At 40.1% G+C, this 24,527-nt stretch overlaps 1 protein-coding gene across 20 annotated transcripts in view; it reads left to right on the top strand.

Moving 5' to 3' along the window:
* Nucleotides 1–24,527, top strand: part of ANK2 (ankyrin 2) — a 474,349-nt gene that overhangs the window by 441,462 nt on the left and 8,360 nt on the right. For 9 of the 20 annotated variants that reach the window (XM_060246910.1, XM_060246905.1, XM_060246913.1 and 6 more), the window contains 8 exons: nucleotides 8,061–8,135; nucleotides 10,110–10,241; nucleotides 12,289–12,429; nucleotides 15,588–15,867; nucleotides 17,314–17,596; nucleotides 20,379–20,462; nucleotides 22,114–22,278; nucleotides 23,945–24,127. In XM_060246910.1, the coding sequence (XP_060102893.1) occupies nucleotides 8,061–8,135; nucleotides 10,110–10,241; nucleotides 12,289–12,429; nucleotides 15,588–15,867; nucleotides 17,314–17,596; nucleotides 20,379–20,462; nucleotides 22,114–22,278; nucleotides 23,945–24,127 (1,343 nt within the window). Of the gene's footprint in view, nucleotides 1–809; nucleotides 6,819–8,060; nucleotides 8,136–10,109; nucleotides 10,242–12,288; nucleotides 12,430–15,587; nucleotides 15,868–17,313; nucleotides 17,597–19,773; nucleotides 19,867–20,378; nucleotides 20,463–22,113; nucleotides 22,279–23,944; nucleotides 24,128–24,527 lie in introns of all 20 variants that reach the window. The other 11 variants (XM_060246895.1, XM_060246896.1, XM_060246894.1 and 8 more) reach the window with 3 other exon arrangements.

Raw genomic sequence — 24,527 nt, 5'->3', positions numbered from 1 at the left:
ATTACATTTTTTCTAACCTTGAAATTCACTGTTGAGCTATTCACTATTTGAGTTTTCCTTCCCTCTTATTCTTCCTTTATTTTGATTTCTTTCCTTCAGTCTATTCATTATTTGTTTTGAACAATGAGGATGTTCCAAGGAAAGGACCATGCCTCTTGACACCAAAGTCTCTCTGTGTGTATCCCCGTTTGGATGTCACATATTTCCCTTAGATGAAATGCCGGTTTGCAGCTGCCTCAGATATCAATGTATTTATGTTTACCATAGAGAATTGCATAATTAAATGTAAATAGAGACTTTTGGACTTTTGATTATTACACAAAAGTGTATAATGTTGGTTCTGACAGTTTGCTATCACTGGCTTTCTCTTAGAGGAGATCCACTTTCAATCAATTACAAAGTCCACCCCCCCCCTTTGTTCTTCTGTATTTTTAGTTGAACATTGATCTGTAACACCTGAACAATCTTGAGATGCCTTTGTGTGAAAAATTCTCTGTTCCTTTTTTTTCTCCATCCTTGTTTTTATACTGTTCTTGATTTACAAAAGCTTCAGTGTTGTATGTGTGGATGTGCTGTACTGCAAAAACTAAGCAAGTTATTTCCTGCCCACTTTCCTTTTCAGTTTTTCCCGTTAGCTTTGCTTTGCTTTTTTTTCACCCTCAGATTTGTGGATCCACCATACCCAGACCATTTTGTTGACTCTCCTACTGCTGCAATCAAAGACAGTCATTTCAGTCCTGATTACGTTTTTCAATCTCTATTTTTGATTTCCATTTATTTTCAATGTTTTTCCCCCATTTGCATAAAAGATGATGATGAAACAGAATCAACTGAAACATCGATCCTGAAAAGTCATCTTGTCAATGAAGTCCCTGTCCTAGCCAGTCCAGATTTGCTTTCTGAAGTCTCTGAGATGAAACAAGACTTGATCAAAATGACTGCCATCTTGACAACAGACGCTTCTGAAAAGTCAGGTTCCATTAAGGTGAAAGATATTGTGAAAGCTGCTGATGAAGAACCAGGAGAACCTTTTGAAATAGTGGAAAGAGTTAAAGAGGACTTAGAAAAAGTCAATGAAATTCTGAGAAGTGGAAGCTGCCCTAAAGAACAGCCAACTGTTAAGAGAACCAGTTCTGGAACACAGCTGATAGAGGACGAATGGGTTGTTGTAAGTGATGAAGAAATTGAAGAGGCCAAACAGAATGCTCCTTTGGAAGCCATAGAGCCTACCTGTGTCGAAATCAGAATAGGTGAAGGAAAAACAGAGAAAGAAAAGAAAGATATGTCAGGGATGGTAGATTATCTCAGCGAGGATCTCAGTGCATATGCGTCACTTAACAAAGTACAGCCACAGACTTTTCAAAAAGATGTAGTAGCTGAGAAATTTGAAGCAGTTGTTGTAAACAGAGCTTCTGACAAAGCTGGGCAAGGTTCTACAGCTGTTGAGAGCCAAAAGAAACTCGATCAGTGCAAACCTACCTTGGAAATTAAAAAACCAGTTAGAAAGAAATTAAAAGAAAAACAAAAGCCAAAGGACAAGGAGGCTCAAGGAAAAGAAGCACCTTCAGGGGTAGCAAAGTTTAGCTCTGAGGAGTCTTTAGATGAAGATCAAGGGCTAGCCCCTGCAGAGCCTTCCAAAGTAAATGCTGTGTCTCCTGTAATAGAAGAAACTCCCATTGGCTCGATAAAAGATAAAGTAAAAGCTCTTCAGAAGCGAGTAGAGGATGAGCAGAAGGGACGTTCAAAATTACCTGTCAGGCTCCCAGGAAAAGATGGGGCATCTGAAAAGCCTGTTACAAAGCCATCACAAGTTAAAAAAACTGTTTACAAAACAAAGCTCCCAGCATCTCCTGCTGCCTCAAAATCACCAGCTTCTCCTGCTGCCTCAAGATCACCAGCTTCTCCTGCTGCCTCAAAATTACCAGCATCTCCTGCTGCCTCAAAATCACCAGCGTCTCCTGCTGCCTCAAGACTACCATCTTCTACTGCCTCAAAATCACCATCTTCTCCCTCTGCCTCAAAATCACCATCTTCTCCCTCTGCCTCGAAACTTTCCTCTTCCCCAGCTGCCAAGAAAGCTGTTTCACCCACAGCTAAGAAGCCACCTTCGCCCACCTCTAAGAAACCACCTGTTTCTCCCACAGCCAAGAAGCCTCCATTGTCACCATCTTCCAAAACAGAAAGACTTGAAGAAACTATGTCTGTTCGTGAACTGATGAAAGCCTTCCAGTCAGGCCAAGATCCATCAAAGCATAAAGCTGGACTTTTTGAGCATAAGTCTATAAAGCAGAAACAGCAGACCTCTGACAAAGAGCCAGCAAAGAAAGGGGTCACTCAGGTAGAAAGTGAAAAAAAACAGGCATTGACACAAAAAGAGGCATCCAGAAAAGAGAGTCCCAAGAGCAAAAAAAGCCAGGAACCTCAGGCAGAGGTAGGTTTACAATCTAAAAAGGAGGCACAGGGTATTCCTGCCATAACTTTGAAAGAAGATTCAGCCACAGAACAAGCAAAAGAGCAGAGTGAGAAGGCTGGCAAAAAACTTTCTGCAGAAGTCGTAGGTGATGATCAAAGTACTAACGATGTGACCCTGACATTTGATGACCATGGGGATACTGAACTCCAGATCAGCCCTGACAGAAAGACTTCAACAGATTTTTCTGCTGTCATAAAGGAAGAACTTGAGGACAATGACAAATATCAACAGTTCCGGCATATTTCAATTACTGAGGAAGGTGAGCTTCACTTAGATCAAGTACTGACCAGTCCATTCAATGTTACATTTCCATCAGAATATGTGAAAGATGGGTTTTTGCCCACCCTCTCCTTGCAAAGTGGTGCTTTGGATGGCAGCTCAGAGAGCCTTAAGCATGAAGGCATAGCAGATTCTCCAATTGGTAGCCTGCTTGATGGAACCCCACAGATCAGCTCTGAGGAAAGTTATAAGCATGAGGGCCTGGCAGAAACTCCAGAAACAAGCCCTGAGAGCCTCTCTTTCTCACCAAAGAAAGCAAAAACTATTGATCAGTTGGAAGAAACAGAACTAGCCAGTGCAGTGCAGAAAACAGCAGAACCATATTCACCAAAGGAATGTTCTCCAACAAAAGTTGAAAGGACAATTTCTGACAAAGGCCTAAAAGATATCACAGAGACTGTAGAGTCTGATTGCCATCATTTGTCAAAAGAGTTACAAATTACAGCTTCCAAGAAAGAGACAGACACATGTACAGGTTCTAGCTCAACTTCTGTTAGTAAGCATACTGTCAGGGATGAGGTATCTATGCCCATTGTGCAAGGACATTTAACTAAGTTGAATGAAATGCATGACACTTCTTTAGTGAAAGAGAAGGATTCAGACAGTGTACACCAAACTCTTAGTAAAGGACTGGAACTTTTGCTTTCTAGCCATGAGTGTGAAGGTCTTAGCCCAGTTGCTGATGAATCCATAGCTGTAAGCCATAAAGATTCATTGGAAGCAAGCCCAGTGTTGGAAGATAATTCATCACGCAAAACACCTGATTCCCTTGAACCTAGTCCTACCAAGGAATCTCCCTGTCGTGATTCTTTGGAAAGCAGTCCTGTAGAACAGAAGTCAAAGATTGGAATTCTTCCAGGACCTGGTCCCATTCAGAGTGCCCCTGCCAAAGCAGAAAACTTCTCTGAGCTGGCACCTGTGCGATCCAGGCTTTTACGAGACCCTGATGGAAGTGCTGAAGATGACAGCTTGGAACAAACATCGCTAATGGAGAGCTCAGGCAAAAGTCCTCTTTCACCAGAGACTCCTAGCTCTGAGGAAATTAGTTATGAAATCACTCCCAAATTAGCAGATTCTCAGGCGCTGTCAAATATATCCAAATCAGCTGTGATCCCTGAAGTCAATGAAGAACCAGATGATGATTCAGAAGGGGAGCCAAAGAAAAGGTTTACACCAGAAGAAGAGATGTTCAAAATGGTGACCAAAATTAAAATGTTTGATGAGCTGGAACAGGAAGAAAAGCAGAAGAGAGACTATAAGAAGGATGATACTGTTTCAGCTTCTGATCTGGAAATCACTTCTGAAGCTGAAATTGCACCTCCAACCACTGACAAATATGATGATGTTCCTGCCATAGTGACTTCGGCAGCTGAATCTAGAAAGACTTCTTCCTCTTCAGAGAGTGAGCCAGAACTAACAAAACTAAAAAAAGAAGCTGACTCTGGGCTTTTAATGGACCCTGTAATTCGAGTACAGCCCCCATCACCTCATCTTTGCAATGTGGATTCCAGTTCCAGTCCTGAAGAAACAGAGTTTCAGCCCATTGAGCCCAAACAGCAGGCTTTCATTACTGAGGAGGAGAACACAGAATCAGATAAACCCACAGAGGAGGCAAAAATGTCTGGTGATACCTCTCTTGCCTCTGATGCTAGCATTATTGCACAAGCTAGTGAATCGAAGTGCTACAGCACAGATGAAAGTGATACAGTTAGCCCAAATGGCCCTGTGATGCACCCCGAGGAGGTTTTCTACCACTCTGTTGGTGATGATGCCCAGAAAGTAACTGATCTGAATCAGATCTCAGAGGCATCATACCATCAGCATGATTCGGAAGACGATGCAGCAGCTGAGAGGGTACCACACCAAGACCTCACTGATACAAGATGTACAGAGAGTTCTTGTGTTCTTGGTACATCTCATTGCTGCACATCCAAAAGTGATGAATTGGCTACTGATGTTTCACCAATACACTCCCCCTCAGAAAGAAATATGGTTAGAACTGACATAGGTTTTGATATGGCACAAAGGGATTCTTGTAGCACAGAGCACTTCCTGGAATATTCATCTCTGACCACCCAAAAGGGTGAATGTTGCAGTTATGCTGAAGATGTTGATGAAGGTAGTGCTCTGACTATAACAAGCCCTTATGAAAATGTTCCCTCCCAACATTTTTTTACTAGCACTGAAATAAGTACAGGAATTGATTCAAGGATGATACGAGACCATTTGTCTGGGAATGATTGTTCTGCTGAACTAAAAACTACCTTCACAGATGAAAGAAGAGTAACAAGCTCTCTTTATAGACCAGCATCAGCAGGTTCTGAGAGTTACACTTCAGAAGATGTCTATATGGAGATTGAATCTAAACATATGGATGTCTTCCAAAAACAATCAACTCCAATGCCTTCAACAATAGACCCTGCATCTCTTGATGAAGCTGTTTTACAAGATATCAGGGATGAAGCTGAGAAGATAATCAGCCAAGTAATCATAACCAGGACAGATGTGGATTCGGATAAGTGGAGTGAAATACGTGAAGATGATGATGCTTTTGAGGCTCGAGTGAAAGAAGAAGAACAGAAAATATTTGGCTTAATAGTAGACCGAAGATCACAAGGCACCACACCAGATACTACACCTGCCAGGACTCCTACAGAAGAAGGGACACCTACCAGTGAACAAAATCCCTTTCTTTTCCAGGAAGGTAAATTATTTGAAATGACAAGGAGTGGTGCTATTGACATGACCAAGAGGAATTATTCTGATGAAAACTTGCACTTTTTCCAAATGAGTCAGCAGTCTCAGGAAGAGGTGTCATTATCTGAAGAAATGAGAGAAGCTGAAGGCCTGGAATCTCTCCGGTCAGAATTATCCCCAGTGCCATCTGCATCTTCTGAACTTGAAGAAGCTGATACCCTGATAAAAAGTTCACTCATACCTACAGTGGAAGATGACTCCTCCGTTTCTTATAGCACAAAGGGGGATATTAAATCTAGAATTCCTATTAAAATGGGTATCTCTGCCTCTTCAAAGTCACCAAAGAAAGAAACTGCTGCCTCTCGTGCTGACTTCCCCGGAGTTGAGAATGATGAAATGTTTGACAGCTCTCAGGTGCCTTTTCCTGTCTCTCCTGAGCAGACTGTGATTGATGTACAGTTAGATTTTTCCACAGTCACACGGTCTGTATATTCTGAACAGGAAGATGATTCTCCAGACTCCTCCCCAGAGGAGCAGAAATCTGTCATTGAAATCCCTACGGCTGTCATGGAAAGTGTGCCTCCTTCTGAAGGCAAATCCAAAATCCCTATAAGGACAACTCACCATTCAGAAGTTGATTACCTCCCTTCAGATGACTTTGTGAGCAACTTAGAAGAATCACAGGGTGATGAATCCAAACCAAAGTCAAAAATTCCAGTCAAAGGAATTTTCCAAAGAATAGAGCAAGAATGTATGTACTCAGAGACATCAGTCTGGGATCCAGAGTCACCTAAAGCTCATGACATAACATACAAACATCCTATGAAACAAGACAGCAGAAGCAAATCTGAATCAGATACAAGTGCCTCCATGGACTCAAAAGCTAAGTGTTCAGTCAAAGCTAGAAGCTATGCTGAGGCAGAAGCAGAAACCAGAGAGAGGGTGGGTGAGATGAAGCTTGAGCTAGAATCAGACGAGCTGATGACTGCCCAACCAAAGATATTTTCTTCGCGATTGCCTATTAAGAGCAGAAGCACCTCAGCTTCCCGCAGTGGTCTTAGTCCCTCAAAAGAAAGTAAGGAACATTTTTTTGAACTTTACAAAAACTCCATAGAATTCTTTGAAGAGATTAGTGATGAAGCTTCCAAGTTAGTGGATAGACTTATACAGTCAGAGAGAGAACAAGAATTAGTTTCAGATGATGAAAGTAGTAGCGCCCTAGAAGTTTCGGTTATTGAAAATGTGCCATTCATTGAGACCCAGCAGTCAGTTGCCGAGGACATCTTTGACACCAGGCCCATTTGGGACGAGTCCATTGAGACTCAGATTGAGCGTATTCCTGATGAAAATGTCCCTGATCATGTTGAAGGTATTTGCCAGCTAATGAGATTCCCTTTGCTATGCATGTTGTGAATCGCAATTCTTTGTTCGTTGTTTCTTCTCTTTCTTTCCGTTGCTTTTTGTGTGTGGTTTTGTGTCTCTTTTTTTAACAAGCTTCCTGTGATTGTTAATGTGTTGTGCGTAAGCTCTGTTTTTTGTGTGCTGTGTATCTATTTTACTGTTTCTGAAACAATCTCAAGATTGCACACTGCAAATGCATATGAAACACAAAGCAAAATAGATTTTTATTTTTTAGAATGTACTTTTGTTAATGTCGCTAAACATTAACAAATGTATTATTTCAATTGTAACAAAACTGACCATGCAGATTTTAGTTTTTGGTTTTTCTTTGCTCTAGTTGAATTTGACACAGAAAAACTAGATAAAATTATTGTATCGACTTGATACTATTAATCAACTGAAGACTATGATTAAGCACTGAATTTTTGGAAGTAATGCTATTACATTTCTCTAAGGACAAATGTGATAACTAAATTTTGGATGTACTTCCTAACAGACTTCATGTATAATCCAAAATGGCACTCTTGGGAAAATAAAAACTCAAACTCTGCAGGTGTCAGATTGGCTGTTGAGAATATGAATTCCTGCTTTGAGGCAAATACTCCCAAGAAGAAATCTACTTTTCCTTTTCCATGCCTACTTTGTAAATAATTCAGGTGTGGAAACTTTTTAGAAAATATAACCAACACAGCTGACAAGGATAAAAATTCTGCTGGATGCCAGCATACCATAAATACTATAATTTCAAGTTCTTTTGGAATGATGTGATAAATAGGATTTAAAAATAAGTATCTTAGGGCTGGTGATAAAGCAATTGAAACTGAACTTAATTGTTGTTTGATGATTATGTGCCGTTAACTAAAGAGGCATGGAAAAATGCATCTCTTGTTCAGCAGGGGAAAAAATCACCTCTTCCTTTATCCTATATTATTTTAAGTGTGCAGGAATTTGACAGGAACTCCAAGATAAAATTTTGGTCAGTGCTTTCCAAAGCTTCTGATTGCTCACCCGCGTAAATGGCCAGTCTTAAAAGTGTGGAGTGTATAAATATTTTCAGTTTAGACGCTTAGCAAGACCCTTAGTTTCCCTTTAATGTGACAACTGTTTTGAAAATAAACACTGACCTTATTTTCTGGAGTTTCCTTTGTTAGGGTCTGTCAGTTTAGCAGAAGGGTTTTTATGACATCTCTTTTATTTGACCTTATTTTAGATCAACAAGATGATCAAGAAAGAACAGAAGAAAGACTAGCACATATTGCTGATCATCTTGGATTCAGCTGGACAGGTAAACAGGGAAGTGAAAGAAGTTCTCTGGTTCATCCATTCAACTTGAGTGGCAGGCTTGGATCCATCCAGTGATGTGCAAATGGCAATATAAATAGGACTTAGTGCGGTTCACTGATGCTAGGCCTTGTGGCTCACCTAACACTTTCCTCCCTATGTATTATAGTTGGAAGGTGATTGTACAAAATTCTGTGAAGTGGATACTCAAGTGGGGATACAATATGCTTGACAATATAAATGGCTACTGTGGTCTTGTTCATGAGTTTCCACTTGCACAAGAGCTCTAGCACATGTGAAAATCTTGTGCTGGATCCAACCCATAATGTTTCAAAGGAATTTTTTGGAGGAAGGGGGAAATCACAGTTTATTGGATAGACTTGGATCTAGACTAGATGGTTCCACAGATGGAAACATTTCCTTCCATGAAACAAAGTCTTTCCCCTCCCCTATCCCACATCAGCCCAAGGTGCTCCCTGAAATCCTGTTCTTGTGTGAAAGGCTCCCCCAGGGATGGAATTTCACGTGGCATTATGGGCTTCTACAGGAGGAGAAATAATGTCTAGTATCTAAGACATTGTTTTGATACAGTAACAAAAAGCAGTTGCTTCTATCGGAGTTCATTCCAAGGAAAGCAAAAAATAACATGAAAAAAACACATTCCAGGTAGGGAAGCTATATTTTGTTTGCATGACACAAACAAGACCAACTTAGATTTTAAACCTTACTTATGTCAAAGGAGAGACGGACGTTCCTTCTAGTTTTCTGTGGAAAAGGGAATATTGAATGATAGGCTGATCTAAATACTGCATTCACACCCTGGGAATGGAGAACAACATCACACAATAGAGCTCACTTCAATTGATTACTTATTTCTTTACATTATTCATGCTTCATCTTTCTTACAGGGATTCAAGGTGCGTTACATATAATGAGTCAGTTCAATTAACACAAAGGGACATTCAGTAAACACATTCGGATTTTCAAAGTCTAAAACCACCAGAAAGAACTGAAACACAGCATAAGTATTAACATGACACATAAGCAGCACAAAAAATTACATAATAAGATCTGTGGCATGGATCCAGCTGGCCACGTTAGCGGTATCAAGGACCATCTTGTGAGCTAGGCTGAATTGGTAGAAGGTGTTTTTTTGCAGCTGCATTAACTTCTGCCTCTGTGCACCTTAACATGGCATGAGCTACTGTATCAAAGGCTGCAGATAAATCCAACAAGATCAGCATAGAAGCTTGGAAGTCGGCAGAAGTTGAAGGTCTCACAGAGGATAATAGCCATACCTCCTCCCCAGATAGTTGTGTGGGATTAGTGGAGGACCATGTAATGATTTCTCCCAACTGCTACTAATAAATTTCCCAGTACCCCACAATCAATATTCTGGTGTCAACAGAAAAAGCTATATTTATGGGGTGCAATTATGAGGTGCTGAAGTTAGAGATGTCCAAGAGATGTTGCTGAATGTCAGTACCAGTCTTTGTTTCCCGGTAAGTAAGTGGTGTAGTCTCTCTCTCTCCGGTGGTGGAGGCGGGGGGCTGCTTCCATGCATTGTGTCTAGTGTCTGGTTCTGTGCCCCAAGTGAAAAGCCATAGATTTTAAGAAACGATGGTAAAGAAATAGACTTCTAAAACATGTATCTACAAATTAAAAAGTATAATGTAGAAGGAAAGGAATCTCCTTTGATATAAGTAAGACTTAAAACTCTAAGTTGGTCTTGTTTCTGTCATGCAAACATTTGGATTTTTGGGTAAAAAACCACTGAAGAACTGAGAAGTGTCAGAGCACATGCTTCAATTCCAACTACTCCAGTTAAAAGACAGCAGGTGGCAATGTGCTAAAATCTCCTATCTGAACATTGACGAGCTGCCTCCAAGCAAAGTTGTACCAGTCCTGGGATGGATAAGAATTAATATAAGGCATTTTTATACATAAAGATTTTACAATTAATGATTTCCCTCCACAGAGTTAGCAAGAGAACTGGATTTCACAGAAGAACAAATTCATCAGATCCGAATTGAGAACCCTAACTCACTGCAGGACCAGAGTCATGCACTATTGAAATATTGGTTGGAAAGGGATGGGAAACACGCTACTGGTATGTTCATTTGCATCAGATAATTACTTTTATTCCTGTCAAAGGGGGCTAGAGATTACTCATGAGACTCACTGAAATGAAGAACTCACAATGAATACAGAAGAACTATATTCTAACTGAAGAATACACCATACATTCCAAGAGAAAATAGGACTGTGGTTTAGCAGGGAGCAAAAGGCACAGTTTTGTGATGAGGTAAGTAGTAGGTCTTAGTCAGATCCTCAACTTCTGCTAGCATGATACTTCATACTGTAGTACAAGTAAACAGAACTATGTATTATATTATCTACACCTGTATATCAGGTAGAGTTGAGGCAGGGAAGCTGTTCTGTACTTGTACATTCTGAGAACATTCGGTATATCCCAAAAGGAAATTGGTATCTCTGTTCTTTTTTTCCCCCCTGGGAGGGGATTTTTCACTATTTGTGTTTGTCCCAAGTGATATGGCAAACATTTTTCTGTTCAGTTCTCCTCTGACTGACCTTTTTCTGTGGAGAATTCTCTTGGTTGTTTTGCTATTTTTCTATCACCCATTCAGTTCCTGAAAACATGCAAAATCTGTGGGAGAAAAGAATCTACATGGGATGATTATAGTTTAATTTGATGTACAATACAATCTAAATAGACTTAACGTGCCTCTAAATCCATTGAAGTCAATGCGTTCAGAAGGGCATACACTCTGCAGAGGGTTGCCGTGTTAATGAAGCAGCCACTTAGGTGGGTTGCATTCTGATCTCATCATAGCGCCTCAGTTGGCTCTTGTTCTCCAGGCTTCTTTGACTTTCTCATATATTAGTTTTCCACATTTCCAACTGTGTCCAGATCTCTTCTTGCAACATTTTGAGAAAGCATTTTTTCATGACATTACAACTGAAAAATGACAATACAGAAGAAATAAGAAAATACTCCACTTAACAGTCTTACTCAAGAAGTGGATATTGCTTCAAATCTTTTGTGTATCTATTTTAGCTACCTTTTAGACTTAATGTTTTGGCTGATTTATTGCTTGGTTATATGTTCATGTGGCAGAATTTCCTGGGGGTTTCTTACTCCTCTGGCTAAAGATAATTGTCTTCTCTTTGAACCCATCGATTGGGTCCTCTGCTGCAGCATAGAGTCTTTTAGTAGTGCTCTCTTATGTGCAAGCCATTTGAACCAGTGACTGTTCGTGTTTGTGCTCCATGTCCCTCTGCTGTGATACCCCATTCTCTCACACAAACAAGGATGAGTGTTGTACTCAGACATTACCTGCCTTAAGCAGGTAAATTTCACATGACCCAGGAGGTGTTCTTCCCCATATTTTCTACCAGAGGCATGGTACTTCTGCTTTACTCCCACTACAAAGCTATCACACAACTCACCCCTTCAAAATTATTATGCTGAGGACATGTGTGCTAGGACAGATGTACCTTTTGGGTGGGCTTCATTGTCTATTTCCTGATATAGTTAATTAGCATCACTCTTGTTAGGTAGACTAATGTGTAGCTAGCCCAGTCACCCCTCTGTGGGACTGCAGAGAAACCACAAAGAAGAAAACAGGGTTGCATTTACCTGTAACCATTGTTCGTCGAGTGGTCCTCTGTGCAGGCACACATTCCACTCTCTTTCCCCTGCAGAGATCCCTCTTTGCTTCACATTCTCATAACAGTTATGAAATAATTAAATGGAAAAGCTCTCACTCTATACTCATGGTATGCACAGACAGGGAAAATCTCATCTACAGAGGGGAGGATTTCAACACCAAACACCCCTCTAAGAGCTGTAGGGTGTTCTTGGAGTTCCTGAGCAGTGCAGAGACATTGAAGCTCTCTCTGTGACTACACAGATGGCTCGCCAGTTTTAGGTAAGTAGCCTGTCCTTTGCAACTCGCAAATGGGAAAGATGATAGATAGACAGACAGGCAGACAGACAGACATGTATCTCTTATCTCTAGAATTAGGATTATAATGCTAATTAAGATTCCTTTACAATTGTGTGCATCTGAAAGACAGTGGCTTTCAAGTGATTAAACACAACTCAAATAAAACCAGTCTTTTCCACATCACAGATTCAAGTCTTACAGAATGTCTTACAAAAATTAACCGTATGGATATAGTTCATCTAATGGAGAGTAATGTGGAAACTTCCCGGGACCATGGTCGCACCTATGCAGAAATTGAACAGACCATAGGACTGGATCACAGTGAAGGTAAGGATGAGCTCACACATACATGCCCCAAATCATTCAGAAGGTTATGTGTAAGACAATTGTCAAAGAAAACCATATACAAACAAAGCCTGTACAAGACTGTTCACACCACTTCGCACAATGCTTTTTCAGTACTGACAGTTCAAATATTCATGATACAATACTGCAAGAGGCTTTTGTCCCAAAAATCTTAATGGAGACAGTAAGTCTTTTATTTATTTATTTTATTGATTTATATCCCGCCCTACCCCACCGAAGCGGGCTCAGGGCGGCTCACAACACAAAAGTTCTAACAATGAAATTCGAAATTATAAATACAATAACAATTTACATAATTAAAACATTAAAAACATTAAAAAACATTAAAAACATTAAAATCAGTACATCAGTACAGTCCTTTATTAAAGAAACCCTCCTTGGACAAATAAGACTGAAAACAACTTTCACCCCATATCCAAATTCCCTGCTTTGGTGTTCAAATGGGTGGTGCCAACTCAATTCCAGAGGTAACTAAATAATTCAGACTGTCTAGATCCCTTTCAGTTTGACTTCAGCCTCATTTGGGGACTGAAACTGCTTTAGTTGCTCCACTCACTGATGTTTGCTTATTAGGTGAGCATATGTAGACTTCTGCATTGGTTTTTAATACCACTAACCATGATTTCTGTCTGTGCTATTTAGATAAAATGGTGTGCACATATGTGTTTGGTTTTAAACTGTCTCTGCTCTACTGGTTTGCTATCAGAAGGTGACGTTGAGTGGCTGGTGTCCTGTGGAGTTCCACAAAATTAGAATTTGTCTGCCATACTGTTTTAAGTTTTCATGAAACCATGCAGGCTATCTAGAGCTTTGGAATAAGGTGTCATCAATACACAAATGACATCCAACTGTCTCTTCATATAATTCTAGAGAGGCAATAGAAACTCCTAACCAGTATCTGCAGGTGATAGAGTTGCCTGTGGGTTAATAAGCTGAAACTTGCCCTGACCTGGATAGCCCAGATAAGCCTGATCTTGTCAGATCTTGGAAGCTAAGCAGGGCCCACCCTGACAAGTATTTGGATGGGAGACCTCCTTAGGAGGCAGGGGCAGGCTATCAAGCCACTTTTCTGAACACCCTCCATGGCCTAGTTGGAGTCTCTAGAGGTCGTTATGACTTCCAGGCATGGGCACACACACACAAACACAAATGAAAAAAAATATTGAAACTTAATCCAGACATGATGGAAGTGCTGTTAGTTCTGGGCTGCCTTTGAAATGTTCAAAATGCAGCAGCAAGAGCAGCAATTACTATATTGCTACCATGGCTTGTCCATTTCACCGGTTGCTGATTTGTTTTCATGACCAGCTCAAAGTGCTGGCATGACCTTTTAAGCCTGGAATGAGGGACAGGCACCAACCACAAAACAAACTGAATTTCTACTCAAACTAGGCCAGTTCATTTTGACCTGGTTCATTTGGTTGTACTGTTCCCAAGACAACAATGAACCACCATTTCTTCCATGGAGGTTCAGGTGGTTTGTTGGCCAGACAGCCTGGCGTCGATTCAATCAATTTCTAGGCAACACTGGGGGTACACTTGTGAAAAGCCTTAGAAACACCCATAGTAGTTTTCCATAGCTTGATTGGCAGCTCCCATTCTGTTCCGTGGGAGCAGATTGTGTATATACACCATACCTTAACTCAGCTATTTTCTCTTTGCAGCAGGAAGAGAGAATAGTTAGTTGTCAAGTGAGAGAGAGTTAGGAGAAGAATTGCTGGCTGCTAGCTGATTCAGGGGCAGGCTTTAAGGGACTCCTTTTTTCCCTACACAGTGGGACAACTTTTTAAACATCTCTCCCAATTGGGAGAGAGGGTGGAGGAGAGTCTGCTGAAGACTCCCTGTGAGTTTGGTGTATCTAACTCACGAGAGGGCCATTCTGCCACCTCCTAAACCACACAAACCAGTTCAGAAAACAGAAAAGTTCATGAAAGTTCATGGTTTGTGGAATCCAGTGAACCATGAACCACTGTGAACTGCCAACTGTGAAATGCCTATCCCTACTTGGAATGCTTTGGAAACAGTGTAGTTAATCCTTCAAGGATCTACTCTGACTGTTTCAGTTTGGTTGGGACTTATCTGGTGCTTTGCTCAGCATGCCATCAATGAGGAAAACTAGGCTGGTTGAGGCATGTAACAGAACATTTTTTTTGTGGTGGTCCTCAGTGGAACACCTCCATCATGATGCCCACATGCCCCTGGCTTCTGGCCTTAGAACATAAGAGAAGCCATGTTGGATCAGACCAATGGCCCATCCAACACTCTGTGTCACAATGTGTCAAAAAACCCAAATGCCATCAGGAGGTCCACCAGTGGGGCCAGGACACTAGAAGCCCTCCCACTGTGCCCCCCTCCCAGCACCAAGAATACGGAGCATTACTTGCCCCAGACAGAGAGTTTCAACGATAAGCTATGGCCAATAGCCACTGATGGACCTCTGCTCCATATGTTTATCCAATCCCCTCTTGAAGCTGCCTTCTGCCAGTTTGATGTAGTGGTTAAGAGTGGTGGACTCTAATCTGGAGAATGGAGTTTGATTCCCCACTCCTCCACATGCAGCAGCTGGGTGACCTTGGGCCAGTCATAGTTCTCTCATAGGGTATCTGCGGTGGGGAGGGGAAGGGAAGGAGATTATAAGCCACTCTGAGACTCCAAGTGAAGGGCAGGGTATAAATCCAAACCCTTCTTCTTCCCCCGTTTCCTTGCTATCTGTTTTCTTTCTGACCCTTTTTGATTTAAATGGTGTTTATTTAGACAGTTAGGTGGTATATATTGCTGGATTCTGTATTTTAACTGTTTTTACTACTGTTTCATTTTCTTTAAATTGTTTGCTGTTCAACATATATTTTGTGATGCTGTGTTTTGTGGTTCTTTGGTTTCTTAATCACCAAATTTTGTTTAATAAAAAGCAGGATATAAATGTTAAGTAAAAATATTGATTAGAAATAAAAGCATCTAATCCACTACTCTAAACGGGAAACATTTATGTGTAGCATCTCATACATGAATTCCATGTGCCCTGCTGTTCTACCACAAACCTAGATCTAGATTTGAACTGAATAAGCTTAATTGATTCATATGAGAAGATCAGATGATGACTGGTTTTATTTTGCCACTAGGGTTTTCTGCACTCCATGAAGATCTGCACAGCACAACACATCAAAAAGAAGAGGAACGTTCTCTTTCTAAAGATAGCGAGCAGTCTGATCAGCCTCCTCTTGTGTCTGAAGAAGACATTTCTGTCAGCTATTCATCCTTGCATGAAGGCACACCCAAGGCTGAGGCAGAAATACCCGTTGCAGAACTCCTACGACAAGCACACAGAGATCGCGTAGAAGCTGAATTCTCAGGGAAACCTCATGAGCTGCCAGAAGATTCATCCACTACACAGGAATACTTGTAAGGGTCCTAAGATATGCCCTATCATTGTCTGTATGAGATAAAAAAGTGTGTCTTTATTGAGTAGACCAAATGGTATCCTTTATGGATCTACTTGCGGTTTTTAGAGTTGCATGTTTTCCCTCATGCTTAGGTGATCAGTGATAAATGAAATTGATTATGTACACAATCTAAATGATTAGGTATCCCTTGCACAGATAAATGGATGATCCAAGTCATTTCCAGAAATCAAAAGAAAAAAAAATATTTGCATATATGCACTTGGATAAGAGTTGAGGAGCAATTTTAAGTTACTTTTAAAAATAGTAAGCAAAACTGAACAGAAATATTTTAGGTTCCAGCTAAGCTTAACACTACTTTTACAAAACAATAGCTTTGGTCTTACCTAAAAGTTTCATGCATGTAGAGCAAGGATTTTAGCTGATTCTCCCCTTCTGTGTAAGACCTGTGAGTCCCCCCAGGTATTTCTAGGGGACACTGACTTCCAAAAGCAGCATTTCAGGGGGTATTTTGGTAGGAAGTAGGGAAGTATCTTCTGTCTGCAGATTGGAAATGCTCCTGTCAGAAATTTTAGCCAGGATCCAAGCAATTATATATACTTTAGCCTAATACTTATTGGTCAGCTTAACTGAAGTAAGCCACAAGGGGGCACTGTTGCTTCAAGTTTTGGAGAATCTTTGAAATACTTTTACATTGCCAGATAACTAGTCAGATTCATTTGGCATTGCTTGTATTGTGTTTCAAGTAACTCTGTCCAAAGAGTTTTTGTACCATCCACAGAACCATCCACAATGTGAGTAAGTTAGTCCTAGTTGGGTCTAATTATTGAACACCATAATTGAATGCCACACGTACAGCTTTCGCTCCACCATCAGAGCACATACACACCAAAATAAGCATATTAAGTAGATACATACAGGGCTTTCTTTGTAGAAAAAGCCCAGCAGGAACTCATTTGCATATTAGGCCACCCCATGACATCACCATTGTTTCACATAGGGCTTTTTGTACAAAAAGCTCAGCAGTACCTCATTTGCATATTAGGCCACACCCTCTAGCACCAAGCCAGCCAGAAAAGAGTTCCTGTGTGTTCTTGCTCAAAAAAGCCCTGGATACATATATTGTATGGATTGTGTGAGTGTTCTTGTGGTATAAAAGCACTTTGAGAATATTGTGTCTCAATTAAACTAATAAAGAACTACTGTGACATGCTGAGTGCTTTTTAGACATCTGAAATAATGATTTTGGCTGCTGCTATGCAAAAGTATTTGAAAGTAAATCCCAACATATTTCCATGCAAAATATAAAATAATTCTGGTGAGTGGTACTTCCATTGTAGTGCTCTCGTGGAATATATTCTTCAAGCAAACTGACTGTTTTGCTAGAGAGACATGCTGAAAGTATGAAGTGTGCAGTAATGAACTTTCTCAAATCTCTAATTTGCAGTGTTACAACGTCAGGCCAGGATCATATACAAGCACCAAAAGATGGAAGAGCAGCAAGCGTTGCCAGTGAAAAGTCTGAGTGCTCTACTGCAGGGTCTGAGGACCATGAAAGGCCATACCTTCATACCCCGACATCTAGTGAGAGGACTGATTCACCCATAGTACAGGAACCGGAGGACCATCACTTCCACCAAGAAGATCCATATCCTAGAAAAACTAGTCTGGTGATTGTGGAATCAACTGATGAACCCTCAGAAAGATATGAAGAGGAGTTATTGGAAAAGGTAAGAATGTACCATTAGCTTGAACTTTTGGAGAATTTACTATTGAGAGGAATAGTATTCTTTGATACAATCTTGCTCATAATACCTGGATAATAAATAGAAGTGATTATTGCATGTGGCAGTTTAGAAAAGTAGCAGTATTAGGAAAGAGGAAGAGAAAACCCAACTGTGACAGGCCATTTCTTTCAAGTGAGGGGACCCACGTAGCCTTCTATAAGTGCAGAGGAACCAGGTTTATTTTAAACTTATAAACCTTCGCTCAGTTATCAGGTGTTTTATAGGTTTTAGGTTTACTGCTGTGAAGCAAGTTTTGTGATGCACAAAGAAAATACGGAGGACACTGAGGCAGGAATTGTATATTAACCACAAAGAAGTTTTACTTCTTTATTTATAGATTGGTTTCCAGGAACAGGACAGCAGCACAGGGCTCCAGCTAGACAAAAGAGAAACCTGGCTGAGCCACTTTAATTTAGAGAATAGTTTAAATTCTCTTTAATACTTCCAAGCATAAACAGCTTTTCACCAATTAACATTCCCATAGGCTTAAGTGATTAGTGATTAGGTGTTTTCCCCTTCATGGGTGGGACAGCCTTCTGTCCATCACACCAACAGGAGATGGATCGAGTCAATCAAGGAAGCCATGACGCGCAGTTTGCAAGACCTAAGGCTGTTAATGATTGGCGGTTTTGAGGGTCATTCATTTATAGGGTTACCATAAATCAGAAGGGACTTGATGGCACTCAATAACAAACACAGAGCATTTATCTTATAAATATATAATTGAAATAAATGGAAACTACATTCATGGGACAACACAGAAGAAGAAAAATCACAGAAATTTAACCGGGAAGTGACTTTCAGCCCAGTGTGAACAGAGGAACCCAATATGAAATTTTCAAAATGGATTTGAGGGGGAGAAAAACTTTGTCAAAGAGAACCTTTAAAAATAGCATGGCATTAAATTCATCAAAGTTCAGGGCTTCACATATATTCTTTTTCAAATATAGAAATGATCTCTTTGTAAGAAAAAAACTAAGTATGCTGCCATAGGAGAAACTGGGCTACATGTTTGTTTCACGATGAATTTACTGCTTGGGTGTCTAATGTGCGCTCGCAGATTTCTGTAGCAAAAACAAAAAATGTATTTATTCCTGACTTTGTTTATCTAAGTTTTTATGGTTTTGTTTTTGTTTTTTTCTCACAAAATAGGTAATTGTAGCAGATTGTAGTTCAGCTTTAAGGTTAGGACAAAGAGTGAGCTGAGGTTTGTGAAGGAAATGATAATGCTGAAGGAAGCAAAATATCTTTATCCCATGAGACTTGTGACTGGTGATTTCTCCTAGGTTGAATTTGGTTTGGGTCCAGCAGTAACAACAAAATGTAGCAAATCTCAGAGGGGAAGTTGTTTTCTCCCCAATATTTCTAAATTACCCCAGTCCTGGACCTAGTGACTGCTACTGGTGTACTGGTTTCTGTCTCAGCACCTCTTTCCCTCTCCTCCTCCTCTTCCTTCACAGCTGTCATTTCACTGTGTCTGCCCAGCTCCCCTAAACAGAGTTACCCCTCTCTTAAGTCCACTGAAGCAAATGGGCTTAGGAGGATGCAACTCTGCTCAGGATTGTGCTGCCATTTCCTTGCAGGATCTTCAGTTGAGGTATTTTCTGGGCTTGGAGAAACATCTGTGTGTGTCATGGAGGAGCTGCCCCCAGTAAAAACTAACAGTAGGGTCTCAGGAAAGCTCCTTATACTTTTTTCTCTCTGATATGCACATTTCTGTCATCATGTAAAGGAAGGCCAGAGGAGACTTGATGCTTCTTAGGAATTATTCAGCGGCTCAAAAATGTAACTTGTGTCTTGAAAATTTAGCAGCTATTCATGAGATGGGGTTTAACAAGCAAAGCTTATGGATAACGGAAAAGTTTTTGTATTGATTTATTCAAATGCATTGACCAATGAAGCAAATAAAATAAGATTCCAATAGATCAGGATGCCCTCACAGAATCTCATGACATGCCCTACACAGCAAGCAATAAACCTTTGTCTGGTATCCATTAAAACTAGTGCTTCAGTGGGTATTGATGTGGTTGTCATTGTGCTCATAGAAGAGGGACCAAGCGCTTTTCATTCACACATGCAACATCATTGTGATAAGAGCAATGCTTCCATGCTTCCACTAGGAGGTAGCAGAGGAATTAGGTGAGCTGGAGGCCAGCTCAGATGAGGAAGAAATGGTAACAACCAGGGTCGTCCGCCGCCGGGTGATTATTCAGGTACAGGAGTGTTGAACTACTGCACGAGCCAGTGGCATTTATATCCTGGCTAGATCTCTAGGAACCCACCCTTTCCCCAAAACGACTGTTCCTGAAGCAACCCCTTGGCTTGGATTGCATTGATAGATTTAGCATGTTCCTGCATGGTCACTGAATAACCTCAATAACTTTTTCTCATTTGATTTGGGAAAGAAAGGGAGGAGAGAAATGTGATTGGTTGTTATCTAATATGCATTTTGAAGAGGAATGTCCTAGTGGCCATTGAAAGAACAAACCCTTTGATTTGCTGCTTCAGTATCACTTACCTGTCAGGTCAAAACCTTCCTGTTTGCCTATTGGTTCAGGGTTTCCTTGCATGCTTTTCCTTGACTGATTGGCAGAACTTCTAACTGAGTGTAATTCTGCTTTAGTACTTCCTAATCCTTTTTTTCATTTTATTATTGCTTTAATAAATTAACAAGGTCTGTTGAAAACCATGTCCTTCAGTCATGGATTTTTTTTTTGTCTGGCAGGCTGATGTTATGCCTGAAATACCACCAGAAGCTGTAACAGAAGAGCAGTATACAGATGAACATGGTCATATTGTAGTGAAAAAGGTACTGTCTAGACTTCTTATGTGGCTGTCTTGAAGAGAAAATTTGAAGAGCACTATGCTGTTGGCCCATTTCACAAAATAAAAGTGTTGAACCAGCTGGAGTGCTACTGAAAAATCCCCCCGTCATCTACTTCTGCATATTCTAGATTAAAATCAGTAACAAAGAAAGCATCTCCAGTGAGAGAACTAGGCACGCTGACATTTTTCATGCCAATCCAGATCAGCTTGACCCAGGCTGCAACTTAACATGCTAGTTCAAATCTGGCCCTCTCATTACACTGATACATCTGCCTTGCTTTGTGGCACAAACGGTAGCATCTGTAACTATGATGACCAGTGCACCAATATTTCTCTGCAGGCACAGGGAAGCTGCAATTATAAGTCCTTTTCTTCCCTTCCTTTCATCTGATTAAAGCTCTTTTGATCAAGTATCTTGAGCAGTCATCAATTACAAGTTGAATGTTCTGATAACAGTGGTGCTGCCCTTTGCCACAATAACATTCTTCTTTGTAGAAATGAATATTTACCTTTTCCAACATTTGAAGATGGTGAACTGTGCCTGTTTGTAAAAGTTGAGACTGGAACCTTCAAACTCATTTTTTGTAATTGAAATTTTTGTGATACATTGGCAGTCTTCAGTAATGTGACAGTGGAAGATTCTCTGAAAAGAATTTGATGAATTTTGAAATGTGGGAACATATCTGAGAACTATGTAAATATCCATTTCTATAAAGAAGAGACTGTCCCCATAGATTGTGGATTGCTTCTTTCAGACACTAGAAACACCATAGGGATTGATGTTTGGTAGGAATATTTCATTGTCATTGAAGAAAAAATTGGATTGCTTACCTTTAAGGAATACTGTGTAGTTTGTTGGGAATGAGAAGTTGAAATGAAGCATATGTTGGATGATACTTAATTGTCAAACAAGTTGTTATATATGATACAGTTAATATGACTATACATGTTGAATTGATTCTTTATTGTGATATAAATTGATAGTTTTTTAATCTATTGAAAATTTGCAGATGTGCTTTAAATCACAGTCTAATATTTCTATCCTTTGCCACAAGGCACATCACTGATGCAAGAAGCTTTTCCAGTAGCAGAAAAGCTTCTTAAAATGACAAAAGATGCCTTATAGCAAAGGAAGACACCACTTTCAGAACAAATGTGTGCCTTGTGCCGGAGGGAGGTCCAACTGCTAGCAGAGCAGATCCATGGGAAGTAATCTCTGTATATCTTTTTATAATAATATATTGAGAGGAAGGTTTTATTTATCCTTTTAAAATTATGTGCTTCTGGGTTTACAAGGTGGCATACAGATAAATAAAAACCTAATATAAATTTAAAACCAAACTGAAGAATACCCTTCAGTTTAAAATTAAAAACTTGGGTGAAAAGAACTAATTTAGCTGGCTCCTAAAAATAGACTGGTTACAGGCCAGGAGAGTCTCTACTTTAAAGAGATTTCTGTAAGGGGGGGCTGCCACAGAAAAGACCCTTCCCTTGCGGCTACCCTCTTGACTTCTCTGTATGGCAGCACACAGAAAAATGGAAGAAGGTTATCCTTTAGGTATCTTGGTGCCAGACCATTTAGAGCTTGGTACCATTTAAACTCAACGTGACTCTTAAAAATGTCACCCTATTAGGTCACTAGGAAAATCATAAGACGATTCGTTTTACCAGATGGCACAGAAAAGGAAGAAGTTGTCATGCAAGGAGCACCCCAGGAGCCTGTAATAGTGGAAGAGGGAGACGAATACTCCAAAGTCATAAAACGGGTTGTGCTAAAGAGTGACAGTGAGCAATCTGAGGTCAGCTTTTTTTTGCCTCCCAGTTTTCTTTGACAAGTGAAATTGCCAGAATTAAAAAAAGCTTATCATTGCATGCTCCAAATTATTTGCATAGCTCTGCTGCAACACTCAGTTGTTTCAATGGCAATTGTGCATGTGCAGTGTTCATATAAACTGATTCACACATTGTCTGTGTACAAATTCCATATATGTGGTAGAATATTAGGGGTGGGTAAGTGATTTGAAAAAGAGTTGATCGGGCCCTGTGAATGGAAATAACCTTGAAGACTTTTCTCCAGCTTCTCTGGATGACTTTTCTGCTATGGGTGTGAGAAGTACCTTAAGAAAGCTTAAAAGAAGACAATAGGAATCTGGGATATCTGGAACATCTCACCTGGGGGGAAATCCACAACTGCCCATACATAGCATAGGACAGGGCTTGACAAATCTCAGGTGCTTGGTCACCAGAGTGTTTAGAAATCTAATTGTGGTGCCTGGTATTTTCAGCAAGGATTTATTGTTGTGTCTCTCAGTGATCCTTGGTAGAAGCACAAAGCTTATTAATTTCTCCGCAGAATATCTTGTTGCATGATATCAAAATGCCTGTGGTGTGACATTATATGTTCACACCATTCAGCAATGATAGATTTCTTCACTAGTTGCTTTCTATTCTGGCTCCAATATGCAACAAAAAAGCAGCTTTTCCAAGCAATAATGAAATTATGAGAACCTGGGAAGAAGTGAAGGTTAGTTTTTTGTTGTGTCCATGGTAACCAGGGTTACCCCATATTTATTTTCTATAGCACTTTTGTCATAGCTCCAATAAAACTGTGAGAAGTTTTATGACGAGTTTAAGATTAGGTTTTGTGGAAGCCATGATTAGAAAATATGGTCATTAAAATCCAAAATTTTGAAGGCTGAAAAATGAGTCTGGGTCTTAAAATTTTGGGCTGACTTGTACAACCAAAGAAAATTTGTCAAGGCATAGCATGGGTACTACAACCTGGACAGGACAGTATAAAAAGATTGAACAGGTTATGTTTTGAGTACCTTTGTGTCCTGGCAACTGTCAGCAGACTAATTTCCTCCCCATTCCTTAGTGTTGCCTAGCAACTGATTGGCTCACTCCCCAGTTGAAAATACTCAAATTATCTGAGACCTTAAGGCTATATCTGTGGCATGCAACACTCAGAGTAAGAGGAATGTGGAGTACAGGCAGAAAATACAAAGGACCAAATCTGACATATGCCTGATAGTTTCAGAGGGTGTGTTGGTGCAATAGAAAAGTGAGATTTGAGCCTATACTCCAAATACCTTGTTGAGTCGCTAAGGTGCTCATGGCTCAAATTTAGCTGTCATGTGCTTGGTAAAGGTAGAATCAAGCTAGAGTGAACGGAATGATTCCTAAAGGAATTGGGGGGAAGTTTCCTGAAGTGAATTTTGTGAGGAAAACGTTCTAATAAGAAGAACAAATGGGACCAACATTAAGCTCATGCTTACATTTAATATTTACCTTTGCATAGGATAATAACAGTGGCAACCACTGAAGACAATAATCTTAGAAAGGATTGGTGTAATACTGTATTGCATTCTTAAGCATGCAACCAAATAGCAAAGTTCCTTTTCCTTATTCACTTCAAACTTCAACCAGTCAGTCAGAGGTCTCTATGAAACCTTTGTTCATCAGGTGACTTTTTCTGAGCCAAGTGTTCTGTCTAGCACCTCAGAATTTCAGTCTGAGCCAGTGGAAGACCGGAAAGTCAGCAAAGTTGTGAAGACCACATTAGTGCACGGAGAAAGACTGGAGAAGCACCATGGAGACTCTAGCTTAGCTGCTGATCTTCCCTCAGCCAAAGATGACTTTGAAGCGGTAAAAAAGTCTTTTTTGTCTTTCTTAAAAGTCCTGCATGGAAATATTAATATATGGAAAGAATATATTTTCTCATATACAGAAGCAATTGAAATTTAATTTAATTTAAAAATTAACATTATTTTGAAAATTCATTAGGAAAGGTTTTAAAACCCTTCATTACCTAGCTTTTTTTGCTACTCTTATTTTCACCTTGAGAGCTTCTCCATTGTCATGGCAGAACAGCCTCAATATCCAGTAAGCAAATTCACTGAATGTTGATACTGTAGTTCCTTTGGTTTGTCATCTGAGGTCCCATCCACTCCAAAATTCATCTCTGATTTCTTCTCTCATTCAAAAGAATAGTTCTCTGTGCCAAAATGGGAGTAAACTGCAGTTCCTTTCTAGTTGTGAACAAGGC

The sequence above is a fragment of the Heteronotia binoei genome, chromosome 9 (genome assembly GCF_032191835.1).
Source record: "Heteronotia binoei isolate CCM8104 ecotype False Entrance Well chromosome 9, APGP_CSIRO_Hbin_v1, whole genome shotgun sequence".
Lineage (NCBI taxonomy): Eukaryota > Metazoa > Chordata > Lepidosauria > Squamata > Gekkonidae > Heteronotia > Heteronotia binoei.
Note: the sequence above shows the minus strand (reverse complement) of the source record. Positions and strands in the feature narration are given on the sequence as shown.